This window comes from Cokeromyces recurvatus (assembly GCF_025118155.1).
Source record: "Cokeromyces recurvatus strain NRRL 2243 chromosome Unknown BX663scaffold_3, whole genome shotgun sequence".
In the NCBI taxonomy this organism is placed as follows: Eukaryota; Fungi; Mucoromycota; class Mucoromycetes; order Mucorales; family Mucoraceae; genus Cokeromyces; species Cokeromyces recurvatus.
This window is the reverse complement of record NW_026251389.1, coordinates 159,072-184,935: the sequence shown is the minus strand read 5'-3', so window position 1 is coordinate 184,935 and position 25,864 is coordinate 159,072. Positions and strand designations below refer to the sequence as shown.

General features: G+C 30.6%; 10 protein-coding genes and 1 non-coding gene across 11 annotated transcripts; 3 read left to right on the top strand and 8 right to left on the bottom strand.

The window, feature by feature from the left end:
* Window positions 1-1,184: 1,184 nt before the first annotated feature.
* Window positions 1,185-4,793, top strand: BX663DRAFT_548529 (isoleucyl-tRNA synthetase; the record flags this gene model as incomplete). The annotated part of the gene is made up of 6 exons (XM_051531085.1): window positions 1,185-1,200; window positions 1,278-1,293; window positions 1,359-1,860; window positions 1,937-2,021; window positions 2,091-2,784; window positions 2,885-4,793. The coding sequence occupies 6 exons, from the start codon at window positions 1,185-1,187 to the stop codon at window positions 4,791-4,793; spliced, it is 3,222 nt and encodes a 1,073-aa protein (XP_051386321.1).
* Window positions 4,794-4,938: 145 nt separating this feature from the next.
* On the top strand, window positions 4,939-6,225 carry BX663DRAFT_466176 (WD40-repeat-containing domain protein; the record flags this gene model as incomplete). The annotated part of the gene is made up of 5 exons (XM_051524053.1): window positions 4,939-5,184; window positions 5,246-5,337; window positions 5,394-5,515; window positions 5,608-5,909; window positions 5,971-6,225. The coding sequence occupies exons 1-5, from the start codon at window positions 5,014-5,016 to the stop codon at window positions 6,223-6,225; spliced, it is 942 nt and encodes a 313-aa protein (XP_051386320.1). The 5' UTR covers window positions 4,939-5,013.
* Window positions 6,204-7,157, bottom strand: BX663DRAFT_466174 (small-subunit processome). Its single transcript, XM_051524052.1, has 2 exons — window positions 6,778-7,157; window positions 6,204-6,696 (listed from the first exon to the last, which is right to left on the bottom strand). Exons 1-2 carry the CDS (start codon window positions 7,105-7,107, stop codon window positions 6,244-6,246), a joined length of 783 nt encoding a protein of 260 aa, XP_051386319.1. The 5' UTR covers window positions 7,108-7,157; the 3' UTR covers window positions 6,204-6,243.
* A 48-nt stretch (window positions 7,158-7,205) lies between these two features.
* Window positions 7,206-8,304, bottom strand: BX663DRAFT_496061 (uncharacterized protein). Its single transcript, XM_051525725.1, has 5 exons — window positions 8,232-8,304; window positions 8,070-8,139; window positions 7,908-8,012; window positions 7,566-7,845; window positions 7,206-7,515 (listed from the first exon to the last, which is right to left on the bottom strand). The coding sequence occupies exons 1-5, from the start codon at window positions 8,249-8,251 to the stop codon at window positions 7,250-7,252; spliced, it is 741 nt and encodes a 246-aa protein (XP_051386318.1). The 5' UTR covers window positions 8,252-8,304; the 3' UTR covers window positions 7,206-7,249.
* Window positions 8,305-8,790: 486 nt separating this feature from the next.
* On the bottom strand, window positions 8,791-9,649 carry BX663DRAFT_496055 (uncharacterized protein). Its single transcript, XM_051525724.1, has 2 exons — window positions 9,198-9,649; window positions 8,791-9,123 (listed from the first exon to the last, which is right to left on the bottom strand). Exons 1-2 carry the CDS (start codon window positions 9,574-9,576, stop codon window positions 8,879-8,881), a joined length of 624 nt encoding a protein of 207 aa, XP_051386317.1. The 5' UTR covers window positions 9,577-9,649; the 3' UTR covers window positions 8,791-8,878.
* A 48-nt stretch (window positions 9,650-9,697) lies between these two features.
* BX663DRAFT_548525 (muts domain V-domain-containing protein) lies at window positions 9,698-13,288 on the bottom strand (the record flags this gene model as incomplete). Its single annotated transcript, XM_051531084.1, has 13 exons — window positions 9,698-9,892; window positions 9,962-10,277; window positions 10,330-10,654; window positions 10,715-10,810; window positions 10,880-11,005; window positions 11,067-11,387; window positions 11,452-12,123; window positions 12,179-12,386; window positions 12,471-12,557; window positions 12,608-12,858; window positions 12,932-13,064; window positions 13,122-13,171; window positions 13,249-13,288. 13 exons carry the CDS (start codon window positions 13,286-13,288, stop codon window positions 9,698-9,700), a joined length of 2,820 nt encoding a protein of 939 aa, XP_051386316.1.
* Window positions 13,289-13,479: 191 nt separating this feature from the next.
* BX663DRAFT_496049 (dihydrolipoyl dehydrogenase) lies at window positions 13,480-15,526 on the bottom strand. Its single transcript, XM_051525723.1, has 7 exons — window positions 15,414-15,526; window positions 15,266-15,347; window positions 15,129-15,211; window positions 14,842-15,037; window positions 14,334-14,785; window positions 13,711-14,265; window positions 13,480-13,643 (listed from the first exon to the last, which is right to left on the bottom strand). The coding sequence occupies exons 1-7, from the start codon at window positions 15,450-15,452 to the stop codon at window positions 13,578-13,580; spliced, it is 1,473 nt and encodes a 490-aa protein (XP_051386315.1). The 5' UTR covers window positions 15,453-15,526; the 3' UTR covers window positions 13,480-13,577.
* A 2,788-nt stretch (window positions 15,527-18,314) lies between these two features.
* BX663DRAFT_496047 (pyrimidine 5'-nucleotidase) lies at window positions 18,315-19,645 on the top strand. Its single transcript, XM_051525722.1, has 9 exons — window positions 18,315-18,409; window positions 18,476-18,513; window positions 18,574-18,620; window positions 18,678-18,767; window positions 18,851-18,969; window positions 19,029-19,077; window positions 19,140-19,187; window positions 19,244-19,344; window positions 19,413-19,645. Exons 1-9 carry the CDS (start codon window positions 18,362-18,364, stop codon window positions 19,584-19,586), a joined length of 714 nt encoding a protein of 237 aa, XP_051386314.1. The 5' UTR covers window positions 18,315-18,361; the 3' UTR covers window positions 19,587-19,645.
* Window positions 19,646-20,899: 1,254 nt separating this feature from the next.
* BX663DRAFT_428072 (uncharacterized protein) lies at window positions 20,900-21,716 on the bottom strand (the record flags this gene model as incomplete). Its single annotated transcript, XM_051522659.1, has 3 exons — window positions 20,900-21,253; window positions 21,322-21,528; window positions 21,579-21,716. 3 exons carry the CDS (start codon window positions 21,714-21,716, stop codon window positions 20,900-20,902), a joined length of 699 nt encoding a protein of 232 aa, XP_051386313.1.
* A 957-nt stretch (window positions 21,717-22,673) lies between these two features.
* On the bottom strand, window positions 22,674-23,678 carry BX663DRAFT_483083 (mitochondrial carrier domain-containing protein; the record flags this gene model as incomplete). The annotated part of the gene is made up of 2 exons (XM_051524472.1): window positions 22,674-22,742; window positions 22,839-23,678. The coding sequence occupies 2 exons, from the start codon at window positions 23,676-23,678 to the stop codon at window positions 22,674-22,676; spliced, it is 909 nt and encodes a 302-aa protein (XP_051386312.1).
* A 1,664-nt stretch (window positions 23,679-25,342) lies between these two features.
* Window positions 25,343-25,425, bottom strand: BX663DRAFT_t21. The gene has a single exon. It is a non-coding gene; the product is annotated as a tRNA-Leu (tRNA).
* Between the last annotated feature and the right edge of the window lie 439 nt (window positions 25,426-25,864).

Genomic DNA, 25,864 nt, shown 5'->3' with positions numbered 1-25,864 from the left:
TTGTTATTCATATTGCAATTGATAAGTTTATATAATATTAAAGAGCTGAATCTCAGGTACCACTATTCATGTATTTATAATGCAGCTGCCAAATCAAATCTAAATAAATGTTAATACTTACAAGTTAAATTTGATATAAGGATATATTACGATATGATATAACAATTCAAGATGAATTTGTAATTAACTAAGGGAACAAATATTTAATCATCATGACTATTGCATATATTGAGTCGATTACTGAACAATATATAATCCAATTACACATATCAAATACATGTTTTACTTCTAGTTAATATCTTCCTTCATTTTAATTAACATTTGTGTTTTTTTATAGGCTACTTTATCTATCATCATTCTAGTAATATCGAAAATCCTTTATTTTTATTTGACCGTAAATATAATTAAAAGGATTGAAGCTATATAGTTGTTTTACCCCGAATATTATAAATTAATTTATTCTATTAATCTACTTCCTCAGTATGAACTCACAATAAGTATTTCAAAAAAAAAAATTAAAATATAATTTATTTTGAGTACTATTAACCTGTGAAAAGCTTCAAGGTGTCACTTTATATAAAGCCAAAGTAAGAATTAATTATACAAGAAGCGCATAGTTAATATATACATATTTTTATTTATATTGTCATTATTAATAATAAATGGCTGAAAAGGTTCAAAAGCACTTTTCAAATATTCCAAGTTTGATAAATAGTGATTTCTATTAAATCAGCATATAGTGCATAAAATGTCTACATAAAAAAAATGACATGAATATGTTGCACACTAATTATATAAAATTAAAAAGGCTAGGCTAGATATAGGGAGTAATATCAAGTATGATAGCCGTTAAGGAAACATATCAAAATGTAAATAGACAATCAAAATAGAATATTTTAAGTTACCAATAATGACTTAAACATCATACAAAATGGTAGTCTTATTTAATTCTTTAACTGTGGAATCCAGTTTTATTATATAATACGAAGTAAATAATTTTCAATCTGAGAGCTTCATATTAACCAATCATAACATTGAATTGGGAATTGACAAACTATGACTGTGGCTTGTTCGGATATTCAAACACAAAAAAACATCCCTTAAAATATTTTTTTCATATATCGGAAGCTCAAAACCAAGACTTCTTTGCACTTCTTTTCTTTATTTTTCTCTAAATTATTACAATGTCTTTGGCTGACTGTAAGTATTATTTTTTTTTCTTTTTGTATATATGCAAGACTTTTTATTTAATAATGTTATATATCGATTTTAATTAGTGACTGGTCAATTCAAGTAAAGTATTTTTTTTTTAACTTCGCCGAAATGATGTCAATCTAAACTTTTTTTTTTTTCCATAGCTTTCCCAAGGAGGAAGAGAAAATTCTCGAATTTTGGAAGGAAATTGATGCTTTCCAAACTTCCTTAAAGTTAAACAAAGATAAACCTATCTTTGCTTTCTACGATGGTCCTCCATTTGCTACAGGTCTTCCTCATTATGGCCATTTGTTAGCCGGCACAATTAAAGATATCGTCACACGTTACGCCCATAATACAGGCCATAATGTTGAACGTCGCTTTGGCTGGGATACTCATGGTCTTCCTGTTGAATATGAAATTGATAAGAAATTGGGTATCAAATCTAAGGATGATGTCTTAAAGATGGGTATTGATAAATACAACGCTGAATGTAGATCCATTGTTATGAGATATTCTAGTGAATGGCGCAAGACTGTTGAGCGTATGGCTCGTTGGATTGATTTTGATAATGATTATAAGACTTTGAATCCAACTTTTATGGAAACTGTTTGGTGGGTTTTTAAGCAATTGTTTGATAAGGGTCAAGTTTATCGTGGTCAAAGAGTACAGTATTATTGATTATTTTGCATTATTTTGATTTCTAATATGTATTTATATACATTTATATCTATGTTAATAGGTTATGCCTTACTCTACTGGTTGTACTACACCTTTATCCAACTTTGAATCTTCTCAAAACTATAAGGATGTTAATGATCCTGCTAGTAAGTATTTTGAAATATATATATTTGTATGTATAAATCGATGTATATTAAATAACTTTTGTTTTTTAGTCGTTGTTGGTTTCCCCTTGGTTAATGACGAATCTACTCAACTTTTAATTTGGACTACAACTCCCTGGACCTTGCCCTCCAATATGGGTGTTTGTGTTCATCCTGATTTTGAATATGTGAAAATTCACGATGAAGCATCCAACAATAAATATATTTTAATGGAGAAACGTCTTAATATCTTATATAAGGATCCCAAGAAGGCTAAGTTTACTGTCCTTGAGAAGTTTAAGGGTTCTGATATGTTAGGTTGGGAATACGTTCCTATGTATGATTTCTTTGCTGAGGAATTCAAGGGTAAGGCCTTCAAGGTGATGGTTGACACTTATGTTACTGATGATTCTGGTACTGGTATTGTCCACAATGCTCCCGCTTTTGGTGAAGACGATTACCGTGTTTGTTTAGAACATAAGGTCATCAGTGCTGATGGCCACTTGCCCTGTCCTGTTGATGATACTGGCTGCTTTACTAGCGAAGTCCCTGATTATAAGGGAATGTATGTTAAAGATGCTGATAAGGTTATCCAAAAGGATATTAAGGCTAAGGGTCGTATGGTTTCTCAATCTCAATTCAAGCACAGTTATCCCTTCTGTTGGAGATCAGATACTCCCTTAATTTATAAGGCTGTTCCTGCTTGGTTTGTTCGTGTTACTCCCATTATTGATAAAATTTTAGCTTGTAATGAACAAATGCATTGGTAAGTGAATACACAATTCTGGAGTAATCAATTATGTAGTTTAATATCATCTTTACTTAAAAAAAATCTTTTTTTTTTCTATATACATATACATATATAGGGTCCCTTCTTTTGTTCAAGAAAAACGTTTCGCCAATTGGATTGCTAATGCTCGTGATTGGAACATTTCTCGTAACCGTTATTGGGGTACTCCTATTCCTATCTGGGTTAGTGAAGATTTTGAAGAAATGGTATGTATTGGCTCTATTGCTGAATTAGAAGAACTTAGTGGTGTTTCCCCTATCACTGATCTTCATCGTGAAAGCATTGATAACATTACAATTCCTTCCAAGAAGGGTAAAGGTGTCCTTCGCCGTATTGAAGAAGTCTTTGATTGTTGGTTTGAATCTGGTTCTATGCCCTATGCTCAACAACATTATCCTTTCGAAAACGAGGATAAGGTCAAGAATTCCTTCCCTGCTGACTTTATCTCTGAAGGTATTGATCAAACTCGTGGTTGGTTCTATACCTTGTTGGTCTTATCTACTCATCTCTTCAATAAGCCTCCTGCTAAGAATGTCATCGTTAGTGGTCTTGTTTTAGCCGCCGATGGTAAGAAGATGAGTAAACGTCTCAAGAACTACCCTGAGCCTGGTATTGTTATTGACAAGTTTGGTTCTGATGCCTTGAGACTTTATCTCATTAACTCACCTGTTGTCCGTGCTGAGACATTGAAATTTAAGGAAGAAGGTGTTAAAGAAGTTATTTCTAAAGTCTTTTTACCATGGTATAATGCTTACAAATTTTTCTTGACTCAAACTGCTGTCTTGAAGAAGGACTTTGATTTTGATTTCATGTATGATCATAATATCAAGAAGTCTGAAAATGTGATGGACCGTTGGATCTTGGCCACTTGTCAATCTCTTATCAAGTTTATTCGTGAAGAAATGGCTGCCTATCGTCTTTATACTGTCGTTCCTCGTTTGTTGAGCATGATTGACATGTTGACCAACTGGTATGTTCGTTTCAATCGTAAGAGATTAAAGGGTGAAAACGGCTTAGAGGATGCTAAGATGGCTATGAATACCCTTTACGAAGTCTTGTTTACTTTGTGTAGTACTATGGCTCCTTTCACACCTTATTTAGTCGAAAATATGTATCAAAACCTCAAGAACTTTGCTCCTAAGAATCCTAATGTTGTTGATGATCGTTCTATTCACTTTTTGGACTTCCCTACAGTCCGTGAGGAATACTTTGATCCTGAAATTGAACGTGCTGTGGGTCGCATGCAAACTGTTATCGAATTGGGTCGTACAATTCGTGAGCGTAAAAATATTTCTCTCAAGACTCCTCTTAAGGAGTTGGTTGTCATCCACAGTGATCCTCAATACCTTGCTGATGTCAAGGCTCTTGAAAACTATATCATTGAAGAATTGAATATCCGACATTTGATCATTACCAACGATGAAGGCAAGTATGGTGTCAAATATAAAGCTGAAGCTGATTGGAAGGTTCTTGGTCAAAAGCTTAAGAAGGATGCCATGAAGGTTAAGAAGGGACTTCCCGAATTGACCAGTGATGAAATTAAGGAATTCGTAAAGACCAAAGAGATTGTTGTTGCTGGTATCAAGGTTACTGATGAAGATCTTAACGTCATTCGTTACTTTGATGCTACCTCTGAGGATGCTAGTTATGAAGCAAATACTGACAAGGACTCTTTGATTTTGATGGATGTTAAGTTGTATCCTGAATTAGAAGAAGAGGGTATTGCTCGTGAAGTCATTAATCGTGTCCAACGTTTGAGAAAGAAGGCAAACTTATTACCTACAGATGATATTAATATGTATTATCGTCTTGCAGATGGTGCTGATAAATTAGAGAAGATCATGAAGAATCAAGAAGCTGCTATGGTCAAAGTTATCAAGAAGCCTTTACAAGACGCTAAAAATATGAAGCCTTCTGAGCAACTTATTACTGAAGAAGAACAAGATGTTAATGGCATGAAGTTTGAACTTGTATTTGCTAAATAACTTGCATCTAACTTTTAATTTACATATACATTTATAATCATTTTTTTTTATCATATATAAACTTTTAGAAATACATTTTTTTTTCTTACTGACTTTGAAGAATAATGTCGTTTTTTTTTTTTTTTTTTTTTTTTTTGATTTTTTTAATTTTCATTTTAATTTTCATTTTTATTTATTATTATTATTGATATCCATTTATAATATAAACGATTGATCATCCATGAGTATAAGATCGCATTGTTTAATAAGCAAAGATTTATCTTTCACACCTTACGATGTAAAATGGATCCCGCTTTCATCCAGATTATGTGTCCTTGGTGTGACAAATCAGGGAACAGGCAAATTGGGGGTTTATGGACTTTCAGGCAAACATGTCGAATTAAAAACTGAGGTATAAAAAGAAGAAGCTTATCCTTTAATACATATTCTAAATAATAATAATAATAATAAAGACAGAGACAACCTCTGCATTACGTTGTGGAACGATAACAGGGCAAAATAGACATCTAGCAACTGGTGATTTTGATGGTCAATTACAAGTTTGGTAATTGAATGACCTTGATGTAAAATGATGGGTATATTCAAATTTTGATTATATAGGGATACTCAACGTTTTGACATTCCACTTGTAACTTTTAAAGCTCATGAGAGCATCATAAACTCGATCGATGGATTTAATCAACCTAAAGAGTCACAAGAACTCATTACTGGCAGCCGCGATGGTAAACTTTTTTTTTTTTTTTTTTTTTTTTTTAAAAAAAAACACTATACATGTATAAAATAACATAATGTATGCATATATATATTTACATAGGCTTAGTGAAAGTTTGGGATATTCGACAGCCAGAAAAATCAGTTTTAACTATTAAATCTAACAAGACAAAGGACATTTGGGCTGTTACCTTTGGTCAATTAAGAGGACAAAAAGTAATTGCGGTCGGATATGAGGATGGTGATATTAAATTGTTTGATGTGAATGGATCAAAATATTTATGGGAAACACATGTAAAAGATGGAGTTTGTTGTATTGAATTTAATAAAGAACAGCTTTTAGTTAGTACAATATCAGGTGCATATATCATTGAAATAGAAACAGGCAAAATAACAGAAATACCAGTAAGTGTTTAATAAATAAACCATCTTTGAAAATATTAATTTTTCTTCAAAAAAAAAAAAGTCAATTACAAAAGAAAATACAACACTATGGTCTATTCGACATGTACCACAACAACCAACTTATTTTACCGTAGCTGGAGGAGATGGAAATCTTTCAACTTTTAATCTTCAAGAACCATTTACAAAACCCATAGATGTACTTAATTTATCAAAGCATCCAATTATTTCTTTAGATTGGCATAAAGATAAAAAAGGTTTATTTACATGTAGTTCATTTGATCAGTCCATTAAAATAGGCATGTTTGAAAATATATAATAAAAAAAAACATAGATTTTATTTTTTACGTTCTGCTCTCCATTTATACACTGGTAATCCATGCTCATCTTTACCGACCACCTTTCTTTTGCCTTTTCCTCGTAAAGCCTTTTGAATGTCTAATTCTCTTTCAGCCCTACTTAATTCTTCTTCACGTTTCATACGAGAAGCTAATTCTTTGTAAAGACGTTCTCTTTCTTTCTTGAGTTCCTTAAGATCCTTTCCTGATTCAGGAGTAATAATAGTCGATTCACGTAAAGTCTGAATGCGAGGTCGATTGAATTTACGGTTCACAAGCTCTGGTAAGGTATCAAGATGTTTAACAGGATTAAATTGACGAGCTTCTTTTTCAGAATCAACAAAAACAATATGATTTGACTTTTTCTTTTGTTTTACTTTTGTTTCTTCTTCGTCTTTGAATGATTTTCCATCATCTAAGAATTGAAGTGATGCTTGTAATTTTTCTAATTTCTATTTGTATTTAAGAAAAAAAAAAAAAGTACAGATTAGTTTTAATTCAGTTGGAGAACAGTAGTGAGCATAATACTTTACTCTTTTACTAAGATCTCTTTGATATTTAATATATTGTTTATCTTGTGACTTCATCAACTGAATCATCTCAGGTGGTAATTCTTCATTACGCTTTTGAATGTGTACACCACCCTTGGTTTGGGTGTTAATCATCTTGAAATAGAATTCATCAGGATTTCTGAACAAAGCCTTTTCTCTTAAAGCCTTTAATCTATTTTGTTTTGTATGATAATCTTTTGCACGTAAAATATAGTCTTTCTTTTTTTCTAAAAGACCAAATCGTTCACGACCTGCTAACTGACCACGTTCTTTGTGATTTCTTCGCTGTACTGAGTTACGTAAACTAGACATTATATAAATGTGTATATATAAGAGGAAATAAAGTTTGCTTTAAATTTAGCTTTTTATTTAAATAAATAAATAAAAAAAAAAAAAAATGTATATTATATAATATGTATTAAAAGTAAGCCACAATTATATAGAGAAAAAACAGTCATTGCTTTGTTATTTCCAATAAAAATATACTATATAGTGTTCCAGCATTCACTTTGACTTCCGATGACTCGTCTTCTGGATCAACGTATTTTACATCTTGAAAGAATGAGTCTTTTGAAATCATTCTACACTTTAAGTTCCATTTATCTAATAAATACTGTATACTTCTTTTTGGACTTCTTTCTTGATAAGTTGTGAAAAATTTACAGTTAGGATTATGATGATGCATAATAAAAGAAACCGACATAAGCAAATCTTCAAAGTCTATAGACAAAATTAGCCTATAAATTTGTTTGTTTGTTTAATAAACTTACGTGATGGCTCATAAAATGTATCACTACCAAATATAAAATCTATTTTCGTTTTCGGCCATTTACTTTCAACAGTCTGTAGTAATCTATCAATGCTTGTGTCTGTATTGAATTTTCCCCATTCAAGTGCTCGAACCCATATCCTACCAATATCGTCTTTTAAACAATTAAGTTGTAAACAGCCTTCAATAACAGGTAGAATATTTGGCATATCACTTATGATTAGTTTTGCATTCGTTGATTTGGAAAGTACAAGAGAAGGTATTGATGTGCCTGCGCCCACCTACATGCAACTGCATAATTAGTATTTCCTTCATAAATAAATATGATGTGCATCTACTTTACTTCGAGTAGAGTTTTATTTGTAAATTGATGACGATTATACCAAACAAATTCACCCATGACTAATGCTGAAGGCCAAATATAACAACCATAAGCAGCATCTAACATCTTTTCAAAATGTAAATGCTTATAGCTTAATTAATATATACATATTTTAGCCATTACCTCTTGAATGTAAATTGTTAATGTATTTGGCGTGTCTGCGTATTCATCGAAATAGGATATTCGCTTTATACTTTATTGATAGAATTGTGTTAGCCATGTAACAAAAAGAAAGAAATCTAATAAATAGAATACATTTAACATGCAAATTGACAAAACTGAAACCTTTTTAAAGCTTGATCCATTCTTAAAATCAGAGGGTGTAAAAAAAAAAAAACCAAAAAAAAAGGGAGAAAAAAAAATATTTGGTTAAAGATAATAATAATAATAATAATAAAAATCATGATTTTCATGGACAGATACATATATTATTCGTGCAGGTATTTGCTTTAAACAATGTTGAGAATGTTAAAAAAAAAATATCCTTAGTCTTTTGATTTGTATTTCCTACAAATAACAACGTTCTTACTATCACCTTTTTGGGAGGCATAATTAGTTACGACTCTAATTTCTGCACTTTAGCCTTTTTAAGTGGTTTTTTTTTTTTTTTTTCAAGTTTCAAGTAAGAGTAACATATTTAAATATAATCATCGACTTTTATCAAGATTTTTACCACTTTATCTATCCATCTCCAGTTAACAAACAGACAAAAAAAAAGTTATAAAGAGTACTTTGACGTTTTAGAACCCCTTCCCCTTGACTTTGCACGATTTGATCCTTTTTTTTTTTAACTTTATTTTGCCCAGTTTATTTTTATTTTATTTTATTTTATTTTATTTTTTTTTTTTTTTTTTGAAAGAAAATATTTCTTTAAAGGGTACACGATATCTTTAAACACCGCAATCAGGTACAAACACAACAAGGGGAAGATATTAAACAGCTATTAATAAGGGTCTTCTTTCATCTTCTATGGTACTGCTGCTCATTTGCTGCTTATCCCTTTGATGATAATAGGAGGATAACAAAATACAGAAGGAAGCAAATAGTAGGATAACAGCAAATAAAATCAAAGATAGGTAATTTAAACATAGAATTGCACAAGATAACATGGTGTCCTGTTGAATTTCCAAAGGTATTATTTCTGTTTTGCTTTTCACTCTATAGATAAGATGCACGCCTATAACAGGATATAAACAGATTTGTATAAAAGCGCATATCTTTCATTCATTCCTTTCCTTTTTCTTTTATTACCATATAACGAAAATACAATTTGTATTAAGAGTGTAACGCTTATAAACCGTAAAAACCATGATTTTTGCTGCTGTTGTTTTTTGTTTGATTTGATATTGCTAAATAAAGCAATAAAAGTAGTCATTATGGCCAATATACTTGACATGAACGATCCAAATAAAAAGATAAAATAAAGTTTTGCATCTCGAGATAAAATTAAGTGTTGCCAGTCATCATTTCTTTGAATTTCAAATAAAAGTAATTTAGTTGATGCATTAAATGTTGTATACAAATTATATCCGTTTAGTGGCACTAGTGTTATAATAGATAGTATAAGGCCTACCATGCCAATAAAGCTAAATAATATTCCTATTGAATTCATCATGGTATTTTTTGTCATTGAAATCACAAAAATAAATAAATAAAATGAAATAAAATGAAATGAAATAAAATAAAATATAATAAAAAATAAAATAAAAATAGACAGACACATATATTGTTCTGAGTTATGCAATTTTAATTTATTCTTCCATCTTGTCATCACAATTAGATGGATTATCTGTTTCTAAGATTTGTTTTAAATATAAATTTTGTTCTATAGCATCTGAATATTTTTCTTTAATGGACTGAATCTTTTCTTCTAATGTATCTTTGTCTTCATTTTGATTTGCAATTGCCAATTCTTTTGTCATGTTTTTTATAAGTTCATTACCATCCTATATATATATATATATATATATTAGCATATGTCTATTTACAACTTGTGCTATTATAATCACCTTTACTTGTTGTGGCTCAATCTTGTTTTGCTTATTAAACCTACTATTAAAGAAATCAGCTTCTTCGTCTAATTCATTCGCTTTACGCTTGGCAAGATTTATAACTGATGGTGGGAAATTCGCTAATTCTGCTACATGAATACCGAAACTGCGATCTCCTACACCTTCATTCACTTTATATAATAAAGTGACTTCATGATCATCACCTATATGAACAGTAACATGAAGATTTTTGACATGAGGAACAGTTTCATTCAATGTTGTCAATTCATGAAAATGAGTTGCAAATAAGCAAAAGGCGCGTATCTTTGTTGCAATGTATCTAATAGAAAGTTGTTAATAACATGATAAGGATTTCTATCTATATACTTTACTCTGAAATAGCCCAAGCTAAACCAAGACCATCGTATGTGCTCGTGCCTCTACCTAATTCATCAATGATAACTAATGAATTACGTGAAGCTGCTTTCAAAATAGTACTCGTCTCCAGCATTTCTGCCATAAAAGTAGATACACCTTTCAGTTGACTATCACCTGCACCTACACGTGCCATGATAGAGTCAAATATACATAAGCTTGCACTTGTACAGGGAACAAAACATCCAATTTGAGCCATTAATGCAATCACTCCTACTTGACGAATATAAGTTGATTTACCACCCATATTAGGTCCAGTAACGACTTGAAATTCAGATGAATCTACATAATAAAAGTAAATATAATAATCTATTCATACATGTATCTACTATATTACTTTACTTCTTAACATTTCAACATTATTAGGAATAAATGCTACATAATCCTGAACTTCTAAACAAGGATGACGTGCTTCTTCTAATATTACGTTACCTTGCCCTGTAAATTGAATGTTAGTATTTTCATTATACATACACATATATATATATTTATAGTATGTATATTTACCACATGGATACATGGTAGGCCTGATGTAAGGTATAGGTGCCATAACTGATACATGGGCAAAACTAATCAATACATCCATATGAGCAAGGACTGCACTAAGAGATTCCAATACAGGACAATATGTTGCTAGAATTTATTATAATATGTAAGTATAATTTAACCCCCCAATTCATCTCTTGTACTTTACCAACAATATCTATAATTTCTTTAACAAATTGTCTTTGCTTATCATCATATTGAAATGATAAATCTTTATGTCTATCACTTAAACCTTTAAGCTTAGCTGTTGTGAAAAATGTGCCTGCCTTTTGAGTTGCCAATTCTATATATTCAGCTTTATTACGTAATCTAGATGATTCACTACGACCAATAATACGGAAACAATGACCGTATAAACTGTGTTTCTCTAATCTCAATTTTTTATCCATTTCTAAATTTAGCTTGTCACATACTCTTACATATTCGTTATTCATTTGATTACTGATCGATTGCATTTCAGCTTGTAATGCTATACATGAAATAAAAGAAAGAAACAATTAATACACAATATGAATAAGGTTTAGATATTATACCAAGTAGATCTTCATTGAATTCTGCCTTGATAATATATTCATGATTTTCTAATGCCTCTAAATCAATGGATGTTACTACTAATTCTTCCAATTTTTGTAAATGACTTGCATATTCTTTAATCTTTGATGTATATGTTTCTTCAATTAAGGTAGCCATTTTAGGATCAGGACATGGTCTAGCTTCCAAGCACTGTAAAAGAGCCGGTAAACGAATCACCATTTGATAGATACGAATAACGTCTTGTAAATTACTAGTTCTGTTTTGTAATCTTTTAGATAGTCGATGTAAATCAGGTACATGTTTTAAATGATCTTCTTGAAGAGATTGTCGTAACTCTGTATCATCAAAAAATACTTGAACGATATCTTGTCTTTTAGTTATTTCGTTTATATTTAAAAGAGGCTGCTTTAGCCATTGAGCAAATAATCGACTTCCTTGAGCTGTGTTACATTTATTCAATAAACCATAAAGACTAGTTGATTTATTAGGTCCATCTTGGGCTGTTGGTAAAAGATTGAGGGCTTGTAAAGCAGGCCCATCTAACCTCATGTATTGTGATAGATCATGATGTCTTAACGTATATTTTCCAAAGTTATTTTCATTTTCCAACAATTGCAAATATTTAAGAACACAAGCACAAGAGGACATGGCATCTTTCAACTCAAATTCAGCTAAATAAGTTAGTTAGTAAAATAAAGAAATTTCTATCGTTTTGCAAATACTTACGTAGTGCTTTAACTGAGACTTCATCACCCAATAATCGATTTAAATCTTGGTTAATGTTTTTGGGGTCAAAATCACTTTTTTTTCTTTCAGTTGTAACAACATTGCAGCGATCAAGAAGACTTTTGATCTTTATTGCTTCATAATCTTTTGTTTCTTTTCCAGTAGATAATAGCAAGCATTCTTTTACACCCAATTGAATAATTAAAGACTAACAATGTAAAGCAAAGGTTTAGAATACATTGATAGATCTATCTCTCTCTATCTATTTATCTACTCATCTGTATTTCATTACCTCTAAATTAGAATAAAGATCATTATCAATAAATTGACTTACGCCTAATTGATTCGTAGTCGTGTCTGCATAGGCAACACCCACTGTCTACAAAGTAAGTGTAAATAAAGATAATCCTTAAACAAACAAGCAATTACCTTGTTTTCACCAGAGATACTATATTTAACAGCAATCACAACAGGTGCAGAAGTCAATTGCGCACTTGAGAATAAAAAGTCTTCAACTGATTGCAAATTACCTGGTGAGGCCTTATGAATCAATCGCCACTCTAATCTATTCTGTTTCCAGATTTCAATCTTTAGTTGCTTGTTAAGTAAAGCATCTCTTAAAAACGCTTTTGCTGCTTTATTGGTTAATTTTGTTGTTGGTAGACCTGTTGAGCTATCACCTAATATAATCTAAGTCATGATCCTTCTGTATATAGATCTATCTATATCCATATATATATATATATTTATTACCAGACCAATATAGAATAACAGAAGTTGTTTTATATACATTCTCGGCTATATATTTTGCATCATCACCATGAAAAGTATAATAAGGTGATTCATTCGCTTCACGTTCAAATAATCGAATTGTGCCTTCATCTGTCTAACAAATAGAAATCGTTAGTTTAATTGAAGGACAGATATGTATGAAATAATTTACAGGATCTAACGATCTAAAGAAATTAACAAATGTTTGTTGTTCAGGTTTTCCTATTATGGAATATTATTATGTAATTTAATAAACAAAACAAAAAAAACAAAAAAGATCAAATAATAAACCAAATTACCAACATCAGGCAATTCTTCAGTGGTTTCAGTAAGGCTCATGTCTATCTTAAAAAGCAAAATTCGCGTAAAAAAAGGAAAAAAAAAAAAAAAAAAAAAAAAAAAAAAAAAAAAAAAAAGAAAAGAAAAGAAACGCCAAAAAAAAAAAAAAAATGTCAGACTATCTTAAAAATTTACACTCCCCACTTCCAAAAAACCAGACATAGAAACTGTAAAAAAAAAAGTCTAATTTTTTTTTTTTTTCAAAGAGGTGTTTTACATAGTATTAGAGTACTTTAATATTAAAGAAAATGAAGATTTTAAAGGGAAAGATGATCTTATATTTGGGCTTTTAAAAGTTAATAGCTTTACCAAAAGAGGCAAATAAACAAGCTTCACGGAAAGCTTCGGAAAGAGTCTGTGGAGAAAAAAAAAATCAGCATATCATATTTCATTTGTAACATCAAAAAAAAAATATAACTTACAGGATGAGCATGACAAGTACGTCCCACATCTTCAGCAGAAGCGCCATATTCAACAGCGAGTACACCTTCAGCAATCATCTCACCAGCATTAGGACCAATAATATGAACACCCAAAATGCGATCTGTATCAGCATCTACAATAACTTTAACTAAACCATCTGCATCATCATTAGTACGTGCACGAGAATTAGCTGAAAAAGGGAAAGAACCCGTTCTGTACTTGACACCTTCTTCCTTCAATTGTGTCTCATTCTTACCAACCCAAGCAACCTCAGGATGTGTGTAAATAACAGAAGGAATAGCATCATAATTGACATGGCCATGACCGGTACTGATCATTTCAGAGACTGCAAAACCTTCATCTTCTGCTTTGTGAGCTAACATAGGTCCAAAGGTAACATCACCAATACAACGAATATTAGGTACATTGGTCTTGAATTCAGAATCAATCACAACACGACCACGATTATCAAGTTCGACGCCTACATTTTCCAAACCAAGTCCAGTAGTATAAGGTCGACGACCAATTGAGACTAAAACAGCATCAGCTTCAAGCTAAGAATGAAAATAAAATAAAAATTAGTTTGCTTTGTTTAGCCATTCATTCCTCTTCTACTACTTACAGTTTCAGCTTTACCACCTTTAGCAGCTTCCACATCAACCTTGACAATATCACCTTCTACTTTAGCACCATTTACCTTTGTAGACAATTTAAACTTAAGACCTTGTTTCTGTAAAATCTTGTGGAAATTCTTTGCAAGTTCAGGATCCATACCAGCACCAATGGCATCCAAATATTCAACAACGGTAACATCGGCACCCAAACGAGACCAAACAGAACCTAATTCAAGGCCAATGACACCAGCACCAATCACAACCATCTTCTTAGGAACCTTTTCTAATTCAAGAGCACCTGTAGAAGAAACGATCTTCTTTTCATCAATCTCAATACCGGGAATAGGAGTCACTTCTGAACCGGTAGCAATAATGATATTTTTGCCCTTAATAGTCGAATTCGAGGTACCATCAAGACCTACAACATTGATTTCTGTATTTGTTTTGAAGGAACCAGTGCCTTTAATATAATCAACACCATATTTTTGAAAAGAAATTCAACACCCTTTGTTAAACCCGTAATGGCCTTAACACGAGCCTTATGCATTTGATCCAAGTTAAGTTTGACATCACTAACTTCGATACCACGGTTTTTGAGATCGTGTTGTGTTTGATGATAAATATGTGAGTTATTTAACATGGCTTTTGAAGGAATACAACCAACATTAAGACATGTGCCACCAAGAGCACCACGCTTTTCAATACAGGCAACCTAACAACAAAGCATGAGTGAGAAATAAAAAAATAATATAAATATATATCTTTTTTATCCTTTTTTTTTTCAATGTTCGAGTAATCATTACTTTAAGGCCTTCTTGTGCAGCTTTTATAGCAGCAGGGTAACCTCCAGGGCCACCACCAATAACGACAACATCGTATTCAGTATCTAGTAGGAAAAAAAAATTAATAATGCAATTAAAAGTAAAGTTTATTACATTACCGGCAGGGGTACTGTAAAAACGATAGAATTGGGTAGCTACAGGTGCACGAATTGATTTGACAGCAGCATTACGAAGTGCAATCTATTCAAGTAATTCATATTAGTTCATAAATGTCTGTACTAAATGGAAATTAAATGGTAAATTTACATTTGCTAAAGGTGTCTTTGAAGCAACTAATCTAAACATAATGTATCTTGGAAGAAAAAAAAGCGGGGAAAAACCTGAAAATATGGACGATATCTGGGGAAGATAAAAAATACTCTTAAATTTGAGTCACACGTCATTGACTTTTGGGGTAGGGTTTTCTATGGAAGGGGTAGGAGTTCCCTTATACAGCGTTTTAACCATTGGAAAAAAAAATTTGAGATGATCTGAGATTGAATGTAGAATGGATGATGAGCTACTACGCCAAAATCAAGAACTTAATAGATATAAAATAAACTCTTTGTTATAAAATATCAATGTTTGATTGCAATATCAATCATGAAACTGTAATAGCAGTGAATAAAAAATAATAAAAAATAAAAAATAAAAAAAAGCGTAAAGATTTTAATTTCCTGTTTTGTATTGCTGACTATTAAGAATTGTTAAGGCATCAATTAAAAGATCTAAAATAAAAGCAGTATGGTACATATTTCTTATATTATCAGATAACAGCACTGTGTTTATGGTAGAGCATAAACGAAAGTAAAAGAAGAGAAAAAAAGGCATTGTATATCTGGCACTGTACATGAAATTCGAAACTGACACCTTGATTAGTCGAAACTTGTGAAGACATGACAATTTGGAGTTGAATCAGATACCTCGACAATTGTTACTTTAATAGGTAAGCAGTACAGAAGGAAACTATTTGTATCAGCCTTGTTAAGTTTTTTTTTTCCTTGTATTTTGCTCAGTACAAGTTTTCCTCATGCCAAAAGTCAATGATTTTTGATTTATGGAAATAATCAAGTACACAGCATTGTTTATTCATTTCAATAGATATATAAACAGAAGTATTAAAATCTACTTGTATTCTGTATCCAGTTAGTAAGCGTGCCTAATAATAATTGTTAAACAAAAAGTGATTATTTAAATTTTTGAAGTCTTAAAATAGACTAGTCATTTTCTTGAAAAATGTGTAGTCAGGCAAATAGATACTATACCTTCTAACTAAATTATTACAGAACAGAAAGCGAGATACCAGAAGACCTCTTCTATCCTTCATTTCAATTAGTTGTTATAATCACAAATAGAACACATTTTATGTTTATATAGGATACAGTTAGTTGAAGCGTTTTGAAGAATATTCAGTATTAAAAAATAAAATAAAATAAAATAAAAGGGCAATGCATCCAGATATTTGGTGTAGAGGGCTAAATAAAGCAATTAAGACTTGTTGAAAACGGTTTAAATGTTGCAAGCCACTTAGGTTCCCTGCGATTGGCAACCTGTGGAGGAGATATTTGTAAAGCTCGTACATTGCTTGAACGGTTGTCGGATATAAGAAATATGGCTATGTCCAACTGTAATAATTATATTATTATGGAGAACAACAATGAAATTAAGAAAAAATCGATGGATTGCTGGCAGTATCAGCCAAGGTCACCACGATGAAAGCGATGATGAACTTTCCATTACCTCTTCTGGTCTGTCTCAACAAGAAGACAGATATTCTAGCTGGGTTCATGGTTCGTGGTTCCCACTACCAAAGACAGAAGACTTGGTTTGGCCAAAACATCATTTTTCATCTCCTTTTTTAAATAAATAAATAAAAAAAAATCATATCTTACAATCTAACACGTATGTCTTGTATAAGTTCATTTTATTTATGAGATATTATTATAAGCCTCATTCACTCTTGTTGTCCTTCGTTTCTTCTTTTTTACTAGAATAGCTACGTCTTACATTAGCTACTGAAAACTGTTTTATTATTGGATTGATCTTAGAAAAGTAAGGGAAAAGCTAGAAATATTTGCAGCCTCGTTGTTACTACCATTTTCTTGATTTTATTAGAAGCACAGTCTATCTCGAAAAAAGACTGATGTTTTCATTCAAAACTTTTGCTACGTCTTTAATCAACCTTCCCTCTCTCTATAAGTATTGCTTCTCACTCATTTCCTTTTATTTTCTTTAAAGATAATATATAATTAGGAAAAGTGAGTAGTCAATACTCTTTTATTACCATTATTTCATAATTATTTTATTTTAATAAAGCGATCATCATCAAACTAAGTAAATAACAAGTATATTGATATCACAGTAGTATAAATTTTTTTTGACATAACATTATCTAACTTTAATCTTCTTCAGAGTAAAGACGTAAAACGGGAGAGGGAAAGAAGTTTATTGTTTTATTCAAATAATCAACTCTAGTGTCGATATAATTCTACTAAAAGTGACTTGGATGCTCAATGCATAACAAGTTTACAAAAAAAAAAAAAAAAAAGAAAATAATCGTTGCTTTTGCCCAAACAATCTTTAAATTGTTTCCTGTAGACAACTTGAGTGAAATAATCAAAGAAAACGACGTGAAAACACGATATGTGGTTTACCAATTTTATAGACGAAAATATCTTTTTAAATAAAAAAAAATGATTCTATTAAACTTCTCCAATTACACTGTCGTTTGCGCTTGCAATCATCAGTTGGTTCCTTTTTAATTCGAATCTAACAAAAAAAAAAAAAAAAAAAAAAAAAAAAAAAAAAAGACTTCTTCTACTCAATAATACCGCTGGTCAATCATGTGTTTGCGTCTATAAGGACTCAACCACTTAATTTCACAATAACAGTAGTAACTATCTACAAGCCTCTCTGCTTCTCTGGTTCAACAATTTTTCTTTTTTTAAATGGATGTCATAGTTAATAATATGAAATAATTAGAGCTAAAATAATATTGTCTTTCATATTATAAGTTGATTGGTTTAAAAAGGTTCAATAATTAAACTCGAATCTCAAACAATATTACTATGTTTTATTCAGGGAAGAAAGTTTTAGCTTATGCGGAGCTAAAATTTTAAAAGAAAAAAAAAAGGAGGGATAAAAAAGGAAAAATAAGGAAAAAAGGGCTTTTTGTTTTTAATAATTTTTTTTTTAACTAATATTTTACAATTAGAATGACATTGAAGCCTATCTTCTTCTTTGACTTAGATAACTGTCTTTATGTAAATAACAATTATTAAGAAATAATATTGGATTCTAATGCATCTTGTTTATATACACATTGATAGAATAAAGATCTACATATTCTTTCACTAATGAGACTAAAGTAACTAATTATACGGTTACCCGTAACTACCACAGTAACTGACTTCTTTGTAATACATAGAATTCAAGACTATTTTGTACATGAAGTCGGAATTCCTGTTGACCAAGGTGAGTTTTTGATTTATTTAAAATTCAAACAAAATTTGCTAACTGTCTTTGTGTTAGTTGTCCCTTTGCAAAAAAGATACCAACAACAATATGGGTTATCCTTAAGAGGTCTTCAAAAAGAATATAGCGTCGATCCACTTGATTATGGTAAAGGCTCTTTTTTTTTTTTGTTTTGGTTATCAAAAGGTGTATTAGATAGTAGACTAATATAGTTTTATACACATATTTAGATATAAAAGTTGATCAATCGTTACCTTTAGACGGTTTAATTACAAAAGATGAAGAATTGATAAAAATGCTTCAAAAACTTAACTGTAAGAAGTGGGTATTCACTAATGCTTATAGACCCGTAAGTATAATATAAGCAACAGCAAAAGTAATATTTGTAATATTAACACTTATCTACAGCATGCCGTTAGATGCTTAAAGCTATTAGGCGTTGAAAATGAATTCGATGGTAAAAGGAAATACGTGTATATATATACATAAACAGGATAACTAACACTCTGCCATAAAAAGGATTAATTTATACCAATTATTTGTTACCTGATTTTAACTGTAAACCAGGTAAGCACATTATCACAAATGTAAGAATATCAGATCCTTATACTTTTGAAATTTAGAACCTGCTGCTTTCCTTAGAGCTATGAAAGATGCGGGTGCCGTGGATCCTAAACAGTGCTACTTTATAGATGACTCTGCAAATAACATTGATGCTGCACAAGTAAATTCATCATATTATTATTATTGTGAATGAAATATTGAAACTAATAATTCTAAATATATATATAGAAAATGGGATGGACTACTATTCATCTTGCTGATGATGCATCCAAATCAAATCATGGTGATTATCAAATAGAAGATATTTATGATTTACCTCAAATTTTACCAGAATTATTTGAGCCCATACTTCCTAATCTTAAATTCAGAAGACAATCTGTTGGAATTACGACAGCAGCTTAATATATTAGTTAATATATTCCCTTTAAAATTAATAAATAAAATATTTATATACACAAGTATTGGATTTAATGTCGTCATATATTTTGTTGATTTTTATTACGTAATATAAAGAATTTCTATTGTTACATTATTTCATTTAACCATAAAAATAGTTTCACTGTTATAGTAAATAGGAAGAATTAACAAGAAGAATATGTTTAAAGAAAGTATTGTTTGCTCTTTTTTTTATATATATGCTTAGTTTATTAAAATAAGTCAACGCCACTTATTAGCTTCTTTGTTACGCGCCTTCATTTCTCGTTCATATTCTATTGCCTCCTCTACCATTTTTTTGTTCTTGGTTGAACTTATTTGACGTTCCAAGCGACTATAACTTGTATTTGGTTTCTTTTTTACATTAATAAGTGCAGATTTTTTCTTTATTGGTCTGCAGCCTTTCTTTCTTTTTATATTCCCGGATTGATCCTGTAAGAGTTCCCATAGATTATTCATGATTTCAGGATCAGGCTTCTTAGAGTGCTGTCTATATACTGTTTCATCTTCAACTGTACTAGAAGTTGGAGACTGACTATCAGATAATGTGTCTTCTTTATTAACTGGTCTACCCATATCGTCTCGGGGTACAATACGTCCATGGAATGGACAAGTAACAAGATCTTTTCTAGGACAAAGACCACCATTGCGTAATGGGTGTTTACATGCCTTAATATATAGACATGCATATAAGTACAAGTACAAAAGATATGTATACAGTTGTAGTTATATACCTACCTGTAGCTCTTTTATTTCCTCTGATTTATAATAAATGGGTCGTTTACGAAGTTGATCGAGTAATTGATCAGGAATCTCATTTGCTCCTTCCCCAACACCCATAAATCGATGATTTCGTTCTAATAGTTACAATAATAAATGAATATGTAAAGTCTAAAAATAAAATTTTACTTACCTATGCCACTTGTATTAAATTGAACATTTCTTTTGTCCCAATAATATAAGTCATCTCCCCACTAAAAATAAAATAAAAGTTATCATTTGCCAAAGAGAAGATGAATAAGAATAGTTAAAAATAATGCTATTACCTCAACTACTGGTGCACGCTTTAATAATTCTATTTACATACACATATAAAAACAAAATATTTTTAGTTTAATAAAATGATTTTCATGTGTTTAAGTAACCTTCTCTTTCTGGATTTGATTTTTGCTTTCCTTTATCTCTTAGTTCTTTTGTCCTATGTATATCAATAAAAATATTGAGTCTTTTTTTTTAAAAAAAAGAAACAAGTTTTATCTCTTTCTTGCCACTTCAATTATTTACTCTATATCATTATTTTGTATCATGGGTGGACCACTATAAGTGACATCTTCCATCATGCTTGGCTCATAAGATAAAGGGAAAATGCGTTGTAATGGAGGTAATTTTGAACTATTAAGTGTATTTTCATCTCTTTTAGATTTCGTCTGATGCAAGTCTATTTCTTCAAATAACTCATCCTCAAATTCATCGTCTTCGTCTTCTTCTTCTTTAATATCTGTCATATCAAGCTTTTTTCTTTCTTCTTGTGGAATTATTTCGATTTTTAATAATTTTGCCTTTTCTATATCTTCTGTAGCTTGTGCCTTTAGGCTAACTAATTCTTTTACTATCTTTTCTTTTTCAATTTTATTCTATTAAAATAAAGAATAAGTCTATTTTACATTACATTACACTACACTGATTTTTTTTTTTTTTTTACTGGCATGGCATCCATTCTGATAAGTGTATTTAACCATGTATTTAGTTGATTCATGTGCTTTGTCATTAAAATGCTATATGCCTCTCTCAATTCATCAAAAATAATCTTGTTTTCATATGTTTCCTTTATGTCTTCTAATAAGGAATCCTCGGACATGTCGATTGTAATCTTATATCTATTTGAGCCTAATCCATGAGATAAAATACTCTGTAGATACAAGTTAATATCTTTTTATGACTTTAATGCATATACTTTACATCTTTGTATGTATCAGGATTTTCTGCTTCGTTTTCTATTATTCTTTCTCCCTTTAATAACGCATCAAAATCTATAGCAGTCCCATCGTCCATTATAAGATCATTCTTTGGTATTAAAATCTCAAAGCATCCTTCCATTCTTGTCAAATTATCTTGAATGATTTCTAGATGATTGTCCACATCAGCCTTTAATAGCTCAAATCGATTTAATTGACTTTCTTTTCTCCTTGCCTACACCATAAATATAAATAATAATTACGATTTATAATCTATGCTATGCTATGCTATGCTATGCTACCTCAGTATTTGATTTATTTCGATTGCTTGTATGAATATTAGCTAATGATTCACCTTCTGTATTCAAAATACCATTATTCAACAAAAATTCATATGCAATGTCAATTTGACGATATCTTTCACCATAATGTGTTAGCCAAGATTTAATAAGTGCAATTGCATATTCTTTTAATTTCATAGCTACTTGTGCTGGTGGAGGAAGCTTTTTATCATGAAAGCCAATTGTTAACTGTGTAAAGACTGGAAAATCTTCTGTCAAGAGTTCTCGAAAATGTTTCGAACGTTCGAATAATTGCTCAATCAATTGTAAACAAGAATATCGAATCTTATATAAGCAAAAAATGTTACTAGCTTCCATTTATTACATTGTATGTATGTATGTATGTATGTATATATGTATATATATATATATATATATAAGCATACCTGTGCATGCTTTTTTTTTAATTGTGACATGATGCATTCAAATGTGACTTCAACATGGACATTTGATTTTTTACAAAATGATTTTATGATCTTTTATATATTATTGCAACATTTAATTATGTTTACTTGTCTTTTTATTATTATCATTATTATTCACCTTTAGCTTTTGTAAATCTAATACCCATTCACCTGTTTCTGTAATTTCTTTTATTAATCGTGCAAGCTTCTCTCTAACATCTATGGTCTCCATTATAAAGAGAGAAATAATGCCGCAGTTTTATAAATGAAGAAAAAAAAAAATACTTGTAAATTAATGCATTTTTTATTATTATCTTATTGGATCAAAATATAGCATATATATAAAAATAAAAATTAATTCTTTACAAATTCTAATGCTTGGTATACTTTTTCATATACAGTAAAAACGATGCCACCAGAGAACTATGATAATAAAAGATCATATTAGACTATGTGTATGTGTATGTGTATGTGTATATGTATATATACATAAAATGATAAATAATAAATAAATCTTACAATAAGTCTAACTAGTCTAGGTGTTGTTCCTTTCCATAATGAGAATACACCATTCTGCTTTACAACCTTTATCAAACAATCTACTGAATTTTTATATAATGTTTTAGCATCTAAGCCTTGCATTCGTGTCTTGACAACATCTAAGGGCATAGTTGAATAGACAGTAACAATACCAGCCAAGGCTCCAGCTACAAATGTGTGTGTGGATGGTAAAGGTTCATCATCCTTCTCTCGCCAGTTCTGAAGCATTGATTTAAAGTATGAATAACAACTAAATCGAACAGCACTATTCGCTCCTTGTCTTGCCATCACAGGGCCTAGCCCACGATAGATACCACCAAGGCCTTCCTCAGCTATAATCGTTCGTGTACCATGTATTAATCCTTGATATTTATGTGTAGCATTATTTCGATCATGAATTAATTTGGTTTTAATTGTTTCAGAGGGGGTTACGACTAAAGCCGCCTCTGTCATGCCTGCTCCTAGACCAGCTAGCATACTTCGTATACCTGAAAGCTTACCATCTTTATCTCGCAAGACATTTGCAATTTGATCGTAAGTTAGGAATCGTACTCCTGCTTTAGCTGCATTGCCAATGGCTAATGCTGAGACACCTGTATAGATCGTACTTACACCCTGTGTGCGAATCGTTCTCACTAAACAGTCAATAGGCCCTCGGAATTTTAATTCTCCAGGTTGAAGTTGGCCACCTGCTTGAAGCTGTAGGCGCGTCTTTACGTATTCTGTTGGATAAGTGGCTACCCCTTCTACTGCACCCGCAATCGTACCTGATATAAGTGAGAGCACTGGGTCTTTGGACTTCTTTTCTGATTGTGACATTTTTTTTTTAATATATGGTATATAAATATGTATATAATCAAGAAAAAAGAAAAGAAATAGATGGTATAATCTGTGTACTTATTTAAAAAAAAAAAACAGGATGGCTAAATCAGTATCATCTCATCAAAATTTCCTTTTAAAGAAAAGCAAGTAACGACATTTAATTTTAAAATGCAGTAGCATACACAATTATTTACAAGTTGATGTGTGTTTAATCAAGATGTGACTTGTACAGTTAGAATGAATATGAATAATAACATGCAGTATATTCAGCTAAAGAAAGTGTGTGTGTGTGTGTGTGTTTTAAATCTATGACATTATCTTGTTAATTGAACTAGTGAATTCATCGTTTATAAAGTTGTAGATTGTAAGAACTTGGTGGATTACATGATTGTTTTCATTGAGGAACGCTGGATAGTGTTTACTATTAGTTGTTTCAAATCAAATAAATTCATCTCTCTTTCTCATTTTTTTTTTTTTTTGTATGGTAAAATAACTTGTTATCAAAATAGTATGATGGACAACTTTAGCTGTAGTTAAAAAAAAATAGAGTAATTATCAGAGATAGTAGGCAACAACGGTCTACTAACTTTTATATAATGTATACCTTATGCTTTTTCAGTACTGACATCTTTTGTCATGTTTTTTTTTCTCTTAGCCATTTTCAATTGATTACAAATAGAGTGATATAAACAATTATATAATGAATGAGGAGGTCTTATGCTAAGCTCATTTTTTTTTTTCTTACCGAAAGAAATTCTAATACCATTGAAATAGCATCAAATATACAAAAGAGTTCACTACAATACAACACAAATCAACACATATCGTAGTAAGGTTATTTAAAACACCTATGTATCTAGTCAATAAATAGTACCAAGATGAAGTTGGAATATTTGATCTTAAATGTAAAATAAATCGAGAAAGAGAGAGAAAAAAGCTACATTTGTTTCTCATAATCACTTGATATTTATGATTCATTTTATTGTAGTTACATTATTAAGGGTTGATTTGTAATAGCCATAAAAAATGTCAAAGATCTGACACTATTATTAAAACAATTGTTATGTTTAAATGTGAATTTAATAAAATATAGATACATATTTATCCCCATTATTCTTTTATAAAAAAAAAAAAAAGATCGAAAGACCAATGTCTACTCTAAATATGATACAATAATAAAACAATATATCATTGTTGATTGGCTGCTACTCCTTCTATTTAGTTTACGTACATAACAAAAAGGTCCTGCATTATCTCACAAAGGAAATCAGGTAATGAATTAAAGACAAAACTAAAACATGTGCAGACAAAACCCCCCTTTTTATCGGATATTCTACATTATTTATAATAATATATCCGTGTTATTTTAATATTGTCATGCTCTTTATCTTGAGAACACTGTAGCTTCAATTAATTCTTGATAGTTTGCGTAAATGCTTACAACTTCGTTTGATTATATAATGTTTCTATTTTGATATTAAATAAATAGGAGAGGTGGTGATCAGAATTGGTTTTATATATTTTATATTAGTTATGTCATGTCAAAAAAAAATGTTGTATTTGGGGCTGTCTTATCATGTCATGATAGTATCTTAAAGTCCTTTATCAGCTGGAAAAGGTAAAATGAAGAGAGCAAAAATAAAAACAAAAATAAAAAAATGTGAAGAGAGTGGGATTTGAACCCACGCCTCCGAAGAGATCACGACCTTAACGTGACGCCTTAGACCAACTCGGCCATCTCTCCAGTTGTTTGTTGAGTTTTATAGTTTATATATAAGCTATAAGTGTAAATTAAAAGTCACGTGATTTAACCAATAGGATTGCTCCATCTTCTGTCTGTTTTTTAATTTTAATGGCATTTCATTTTTTTTTCTAAAATCAAAATAAAAGCCTTTTTCTCGAGCTAAAATCTTGACATTAAATTTGCCCTTGTAAATTATTGTATTGAATAGTGTTGGATAAGGGCGTCAATTAGCTAAAGATTAGAATAGAAAAGGAATTGAAAAGCGATATGAGATTTATTTTATAACAAGATATCCTTGTTGTTGAATAGAAATAATATTCTATATACTTGGTTGAAGTTACATATAAGCTTGATATGATCTTTATTTAGAGCATACATTTATATTAGAAAAAGAGAGTTTATTATAGAAATATATGGTTTATATTTAATACTTTTTAAA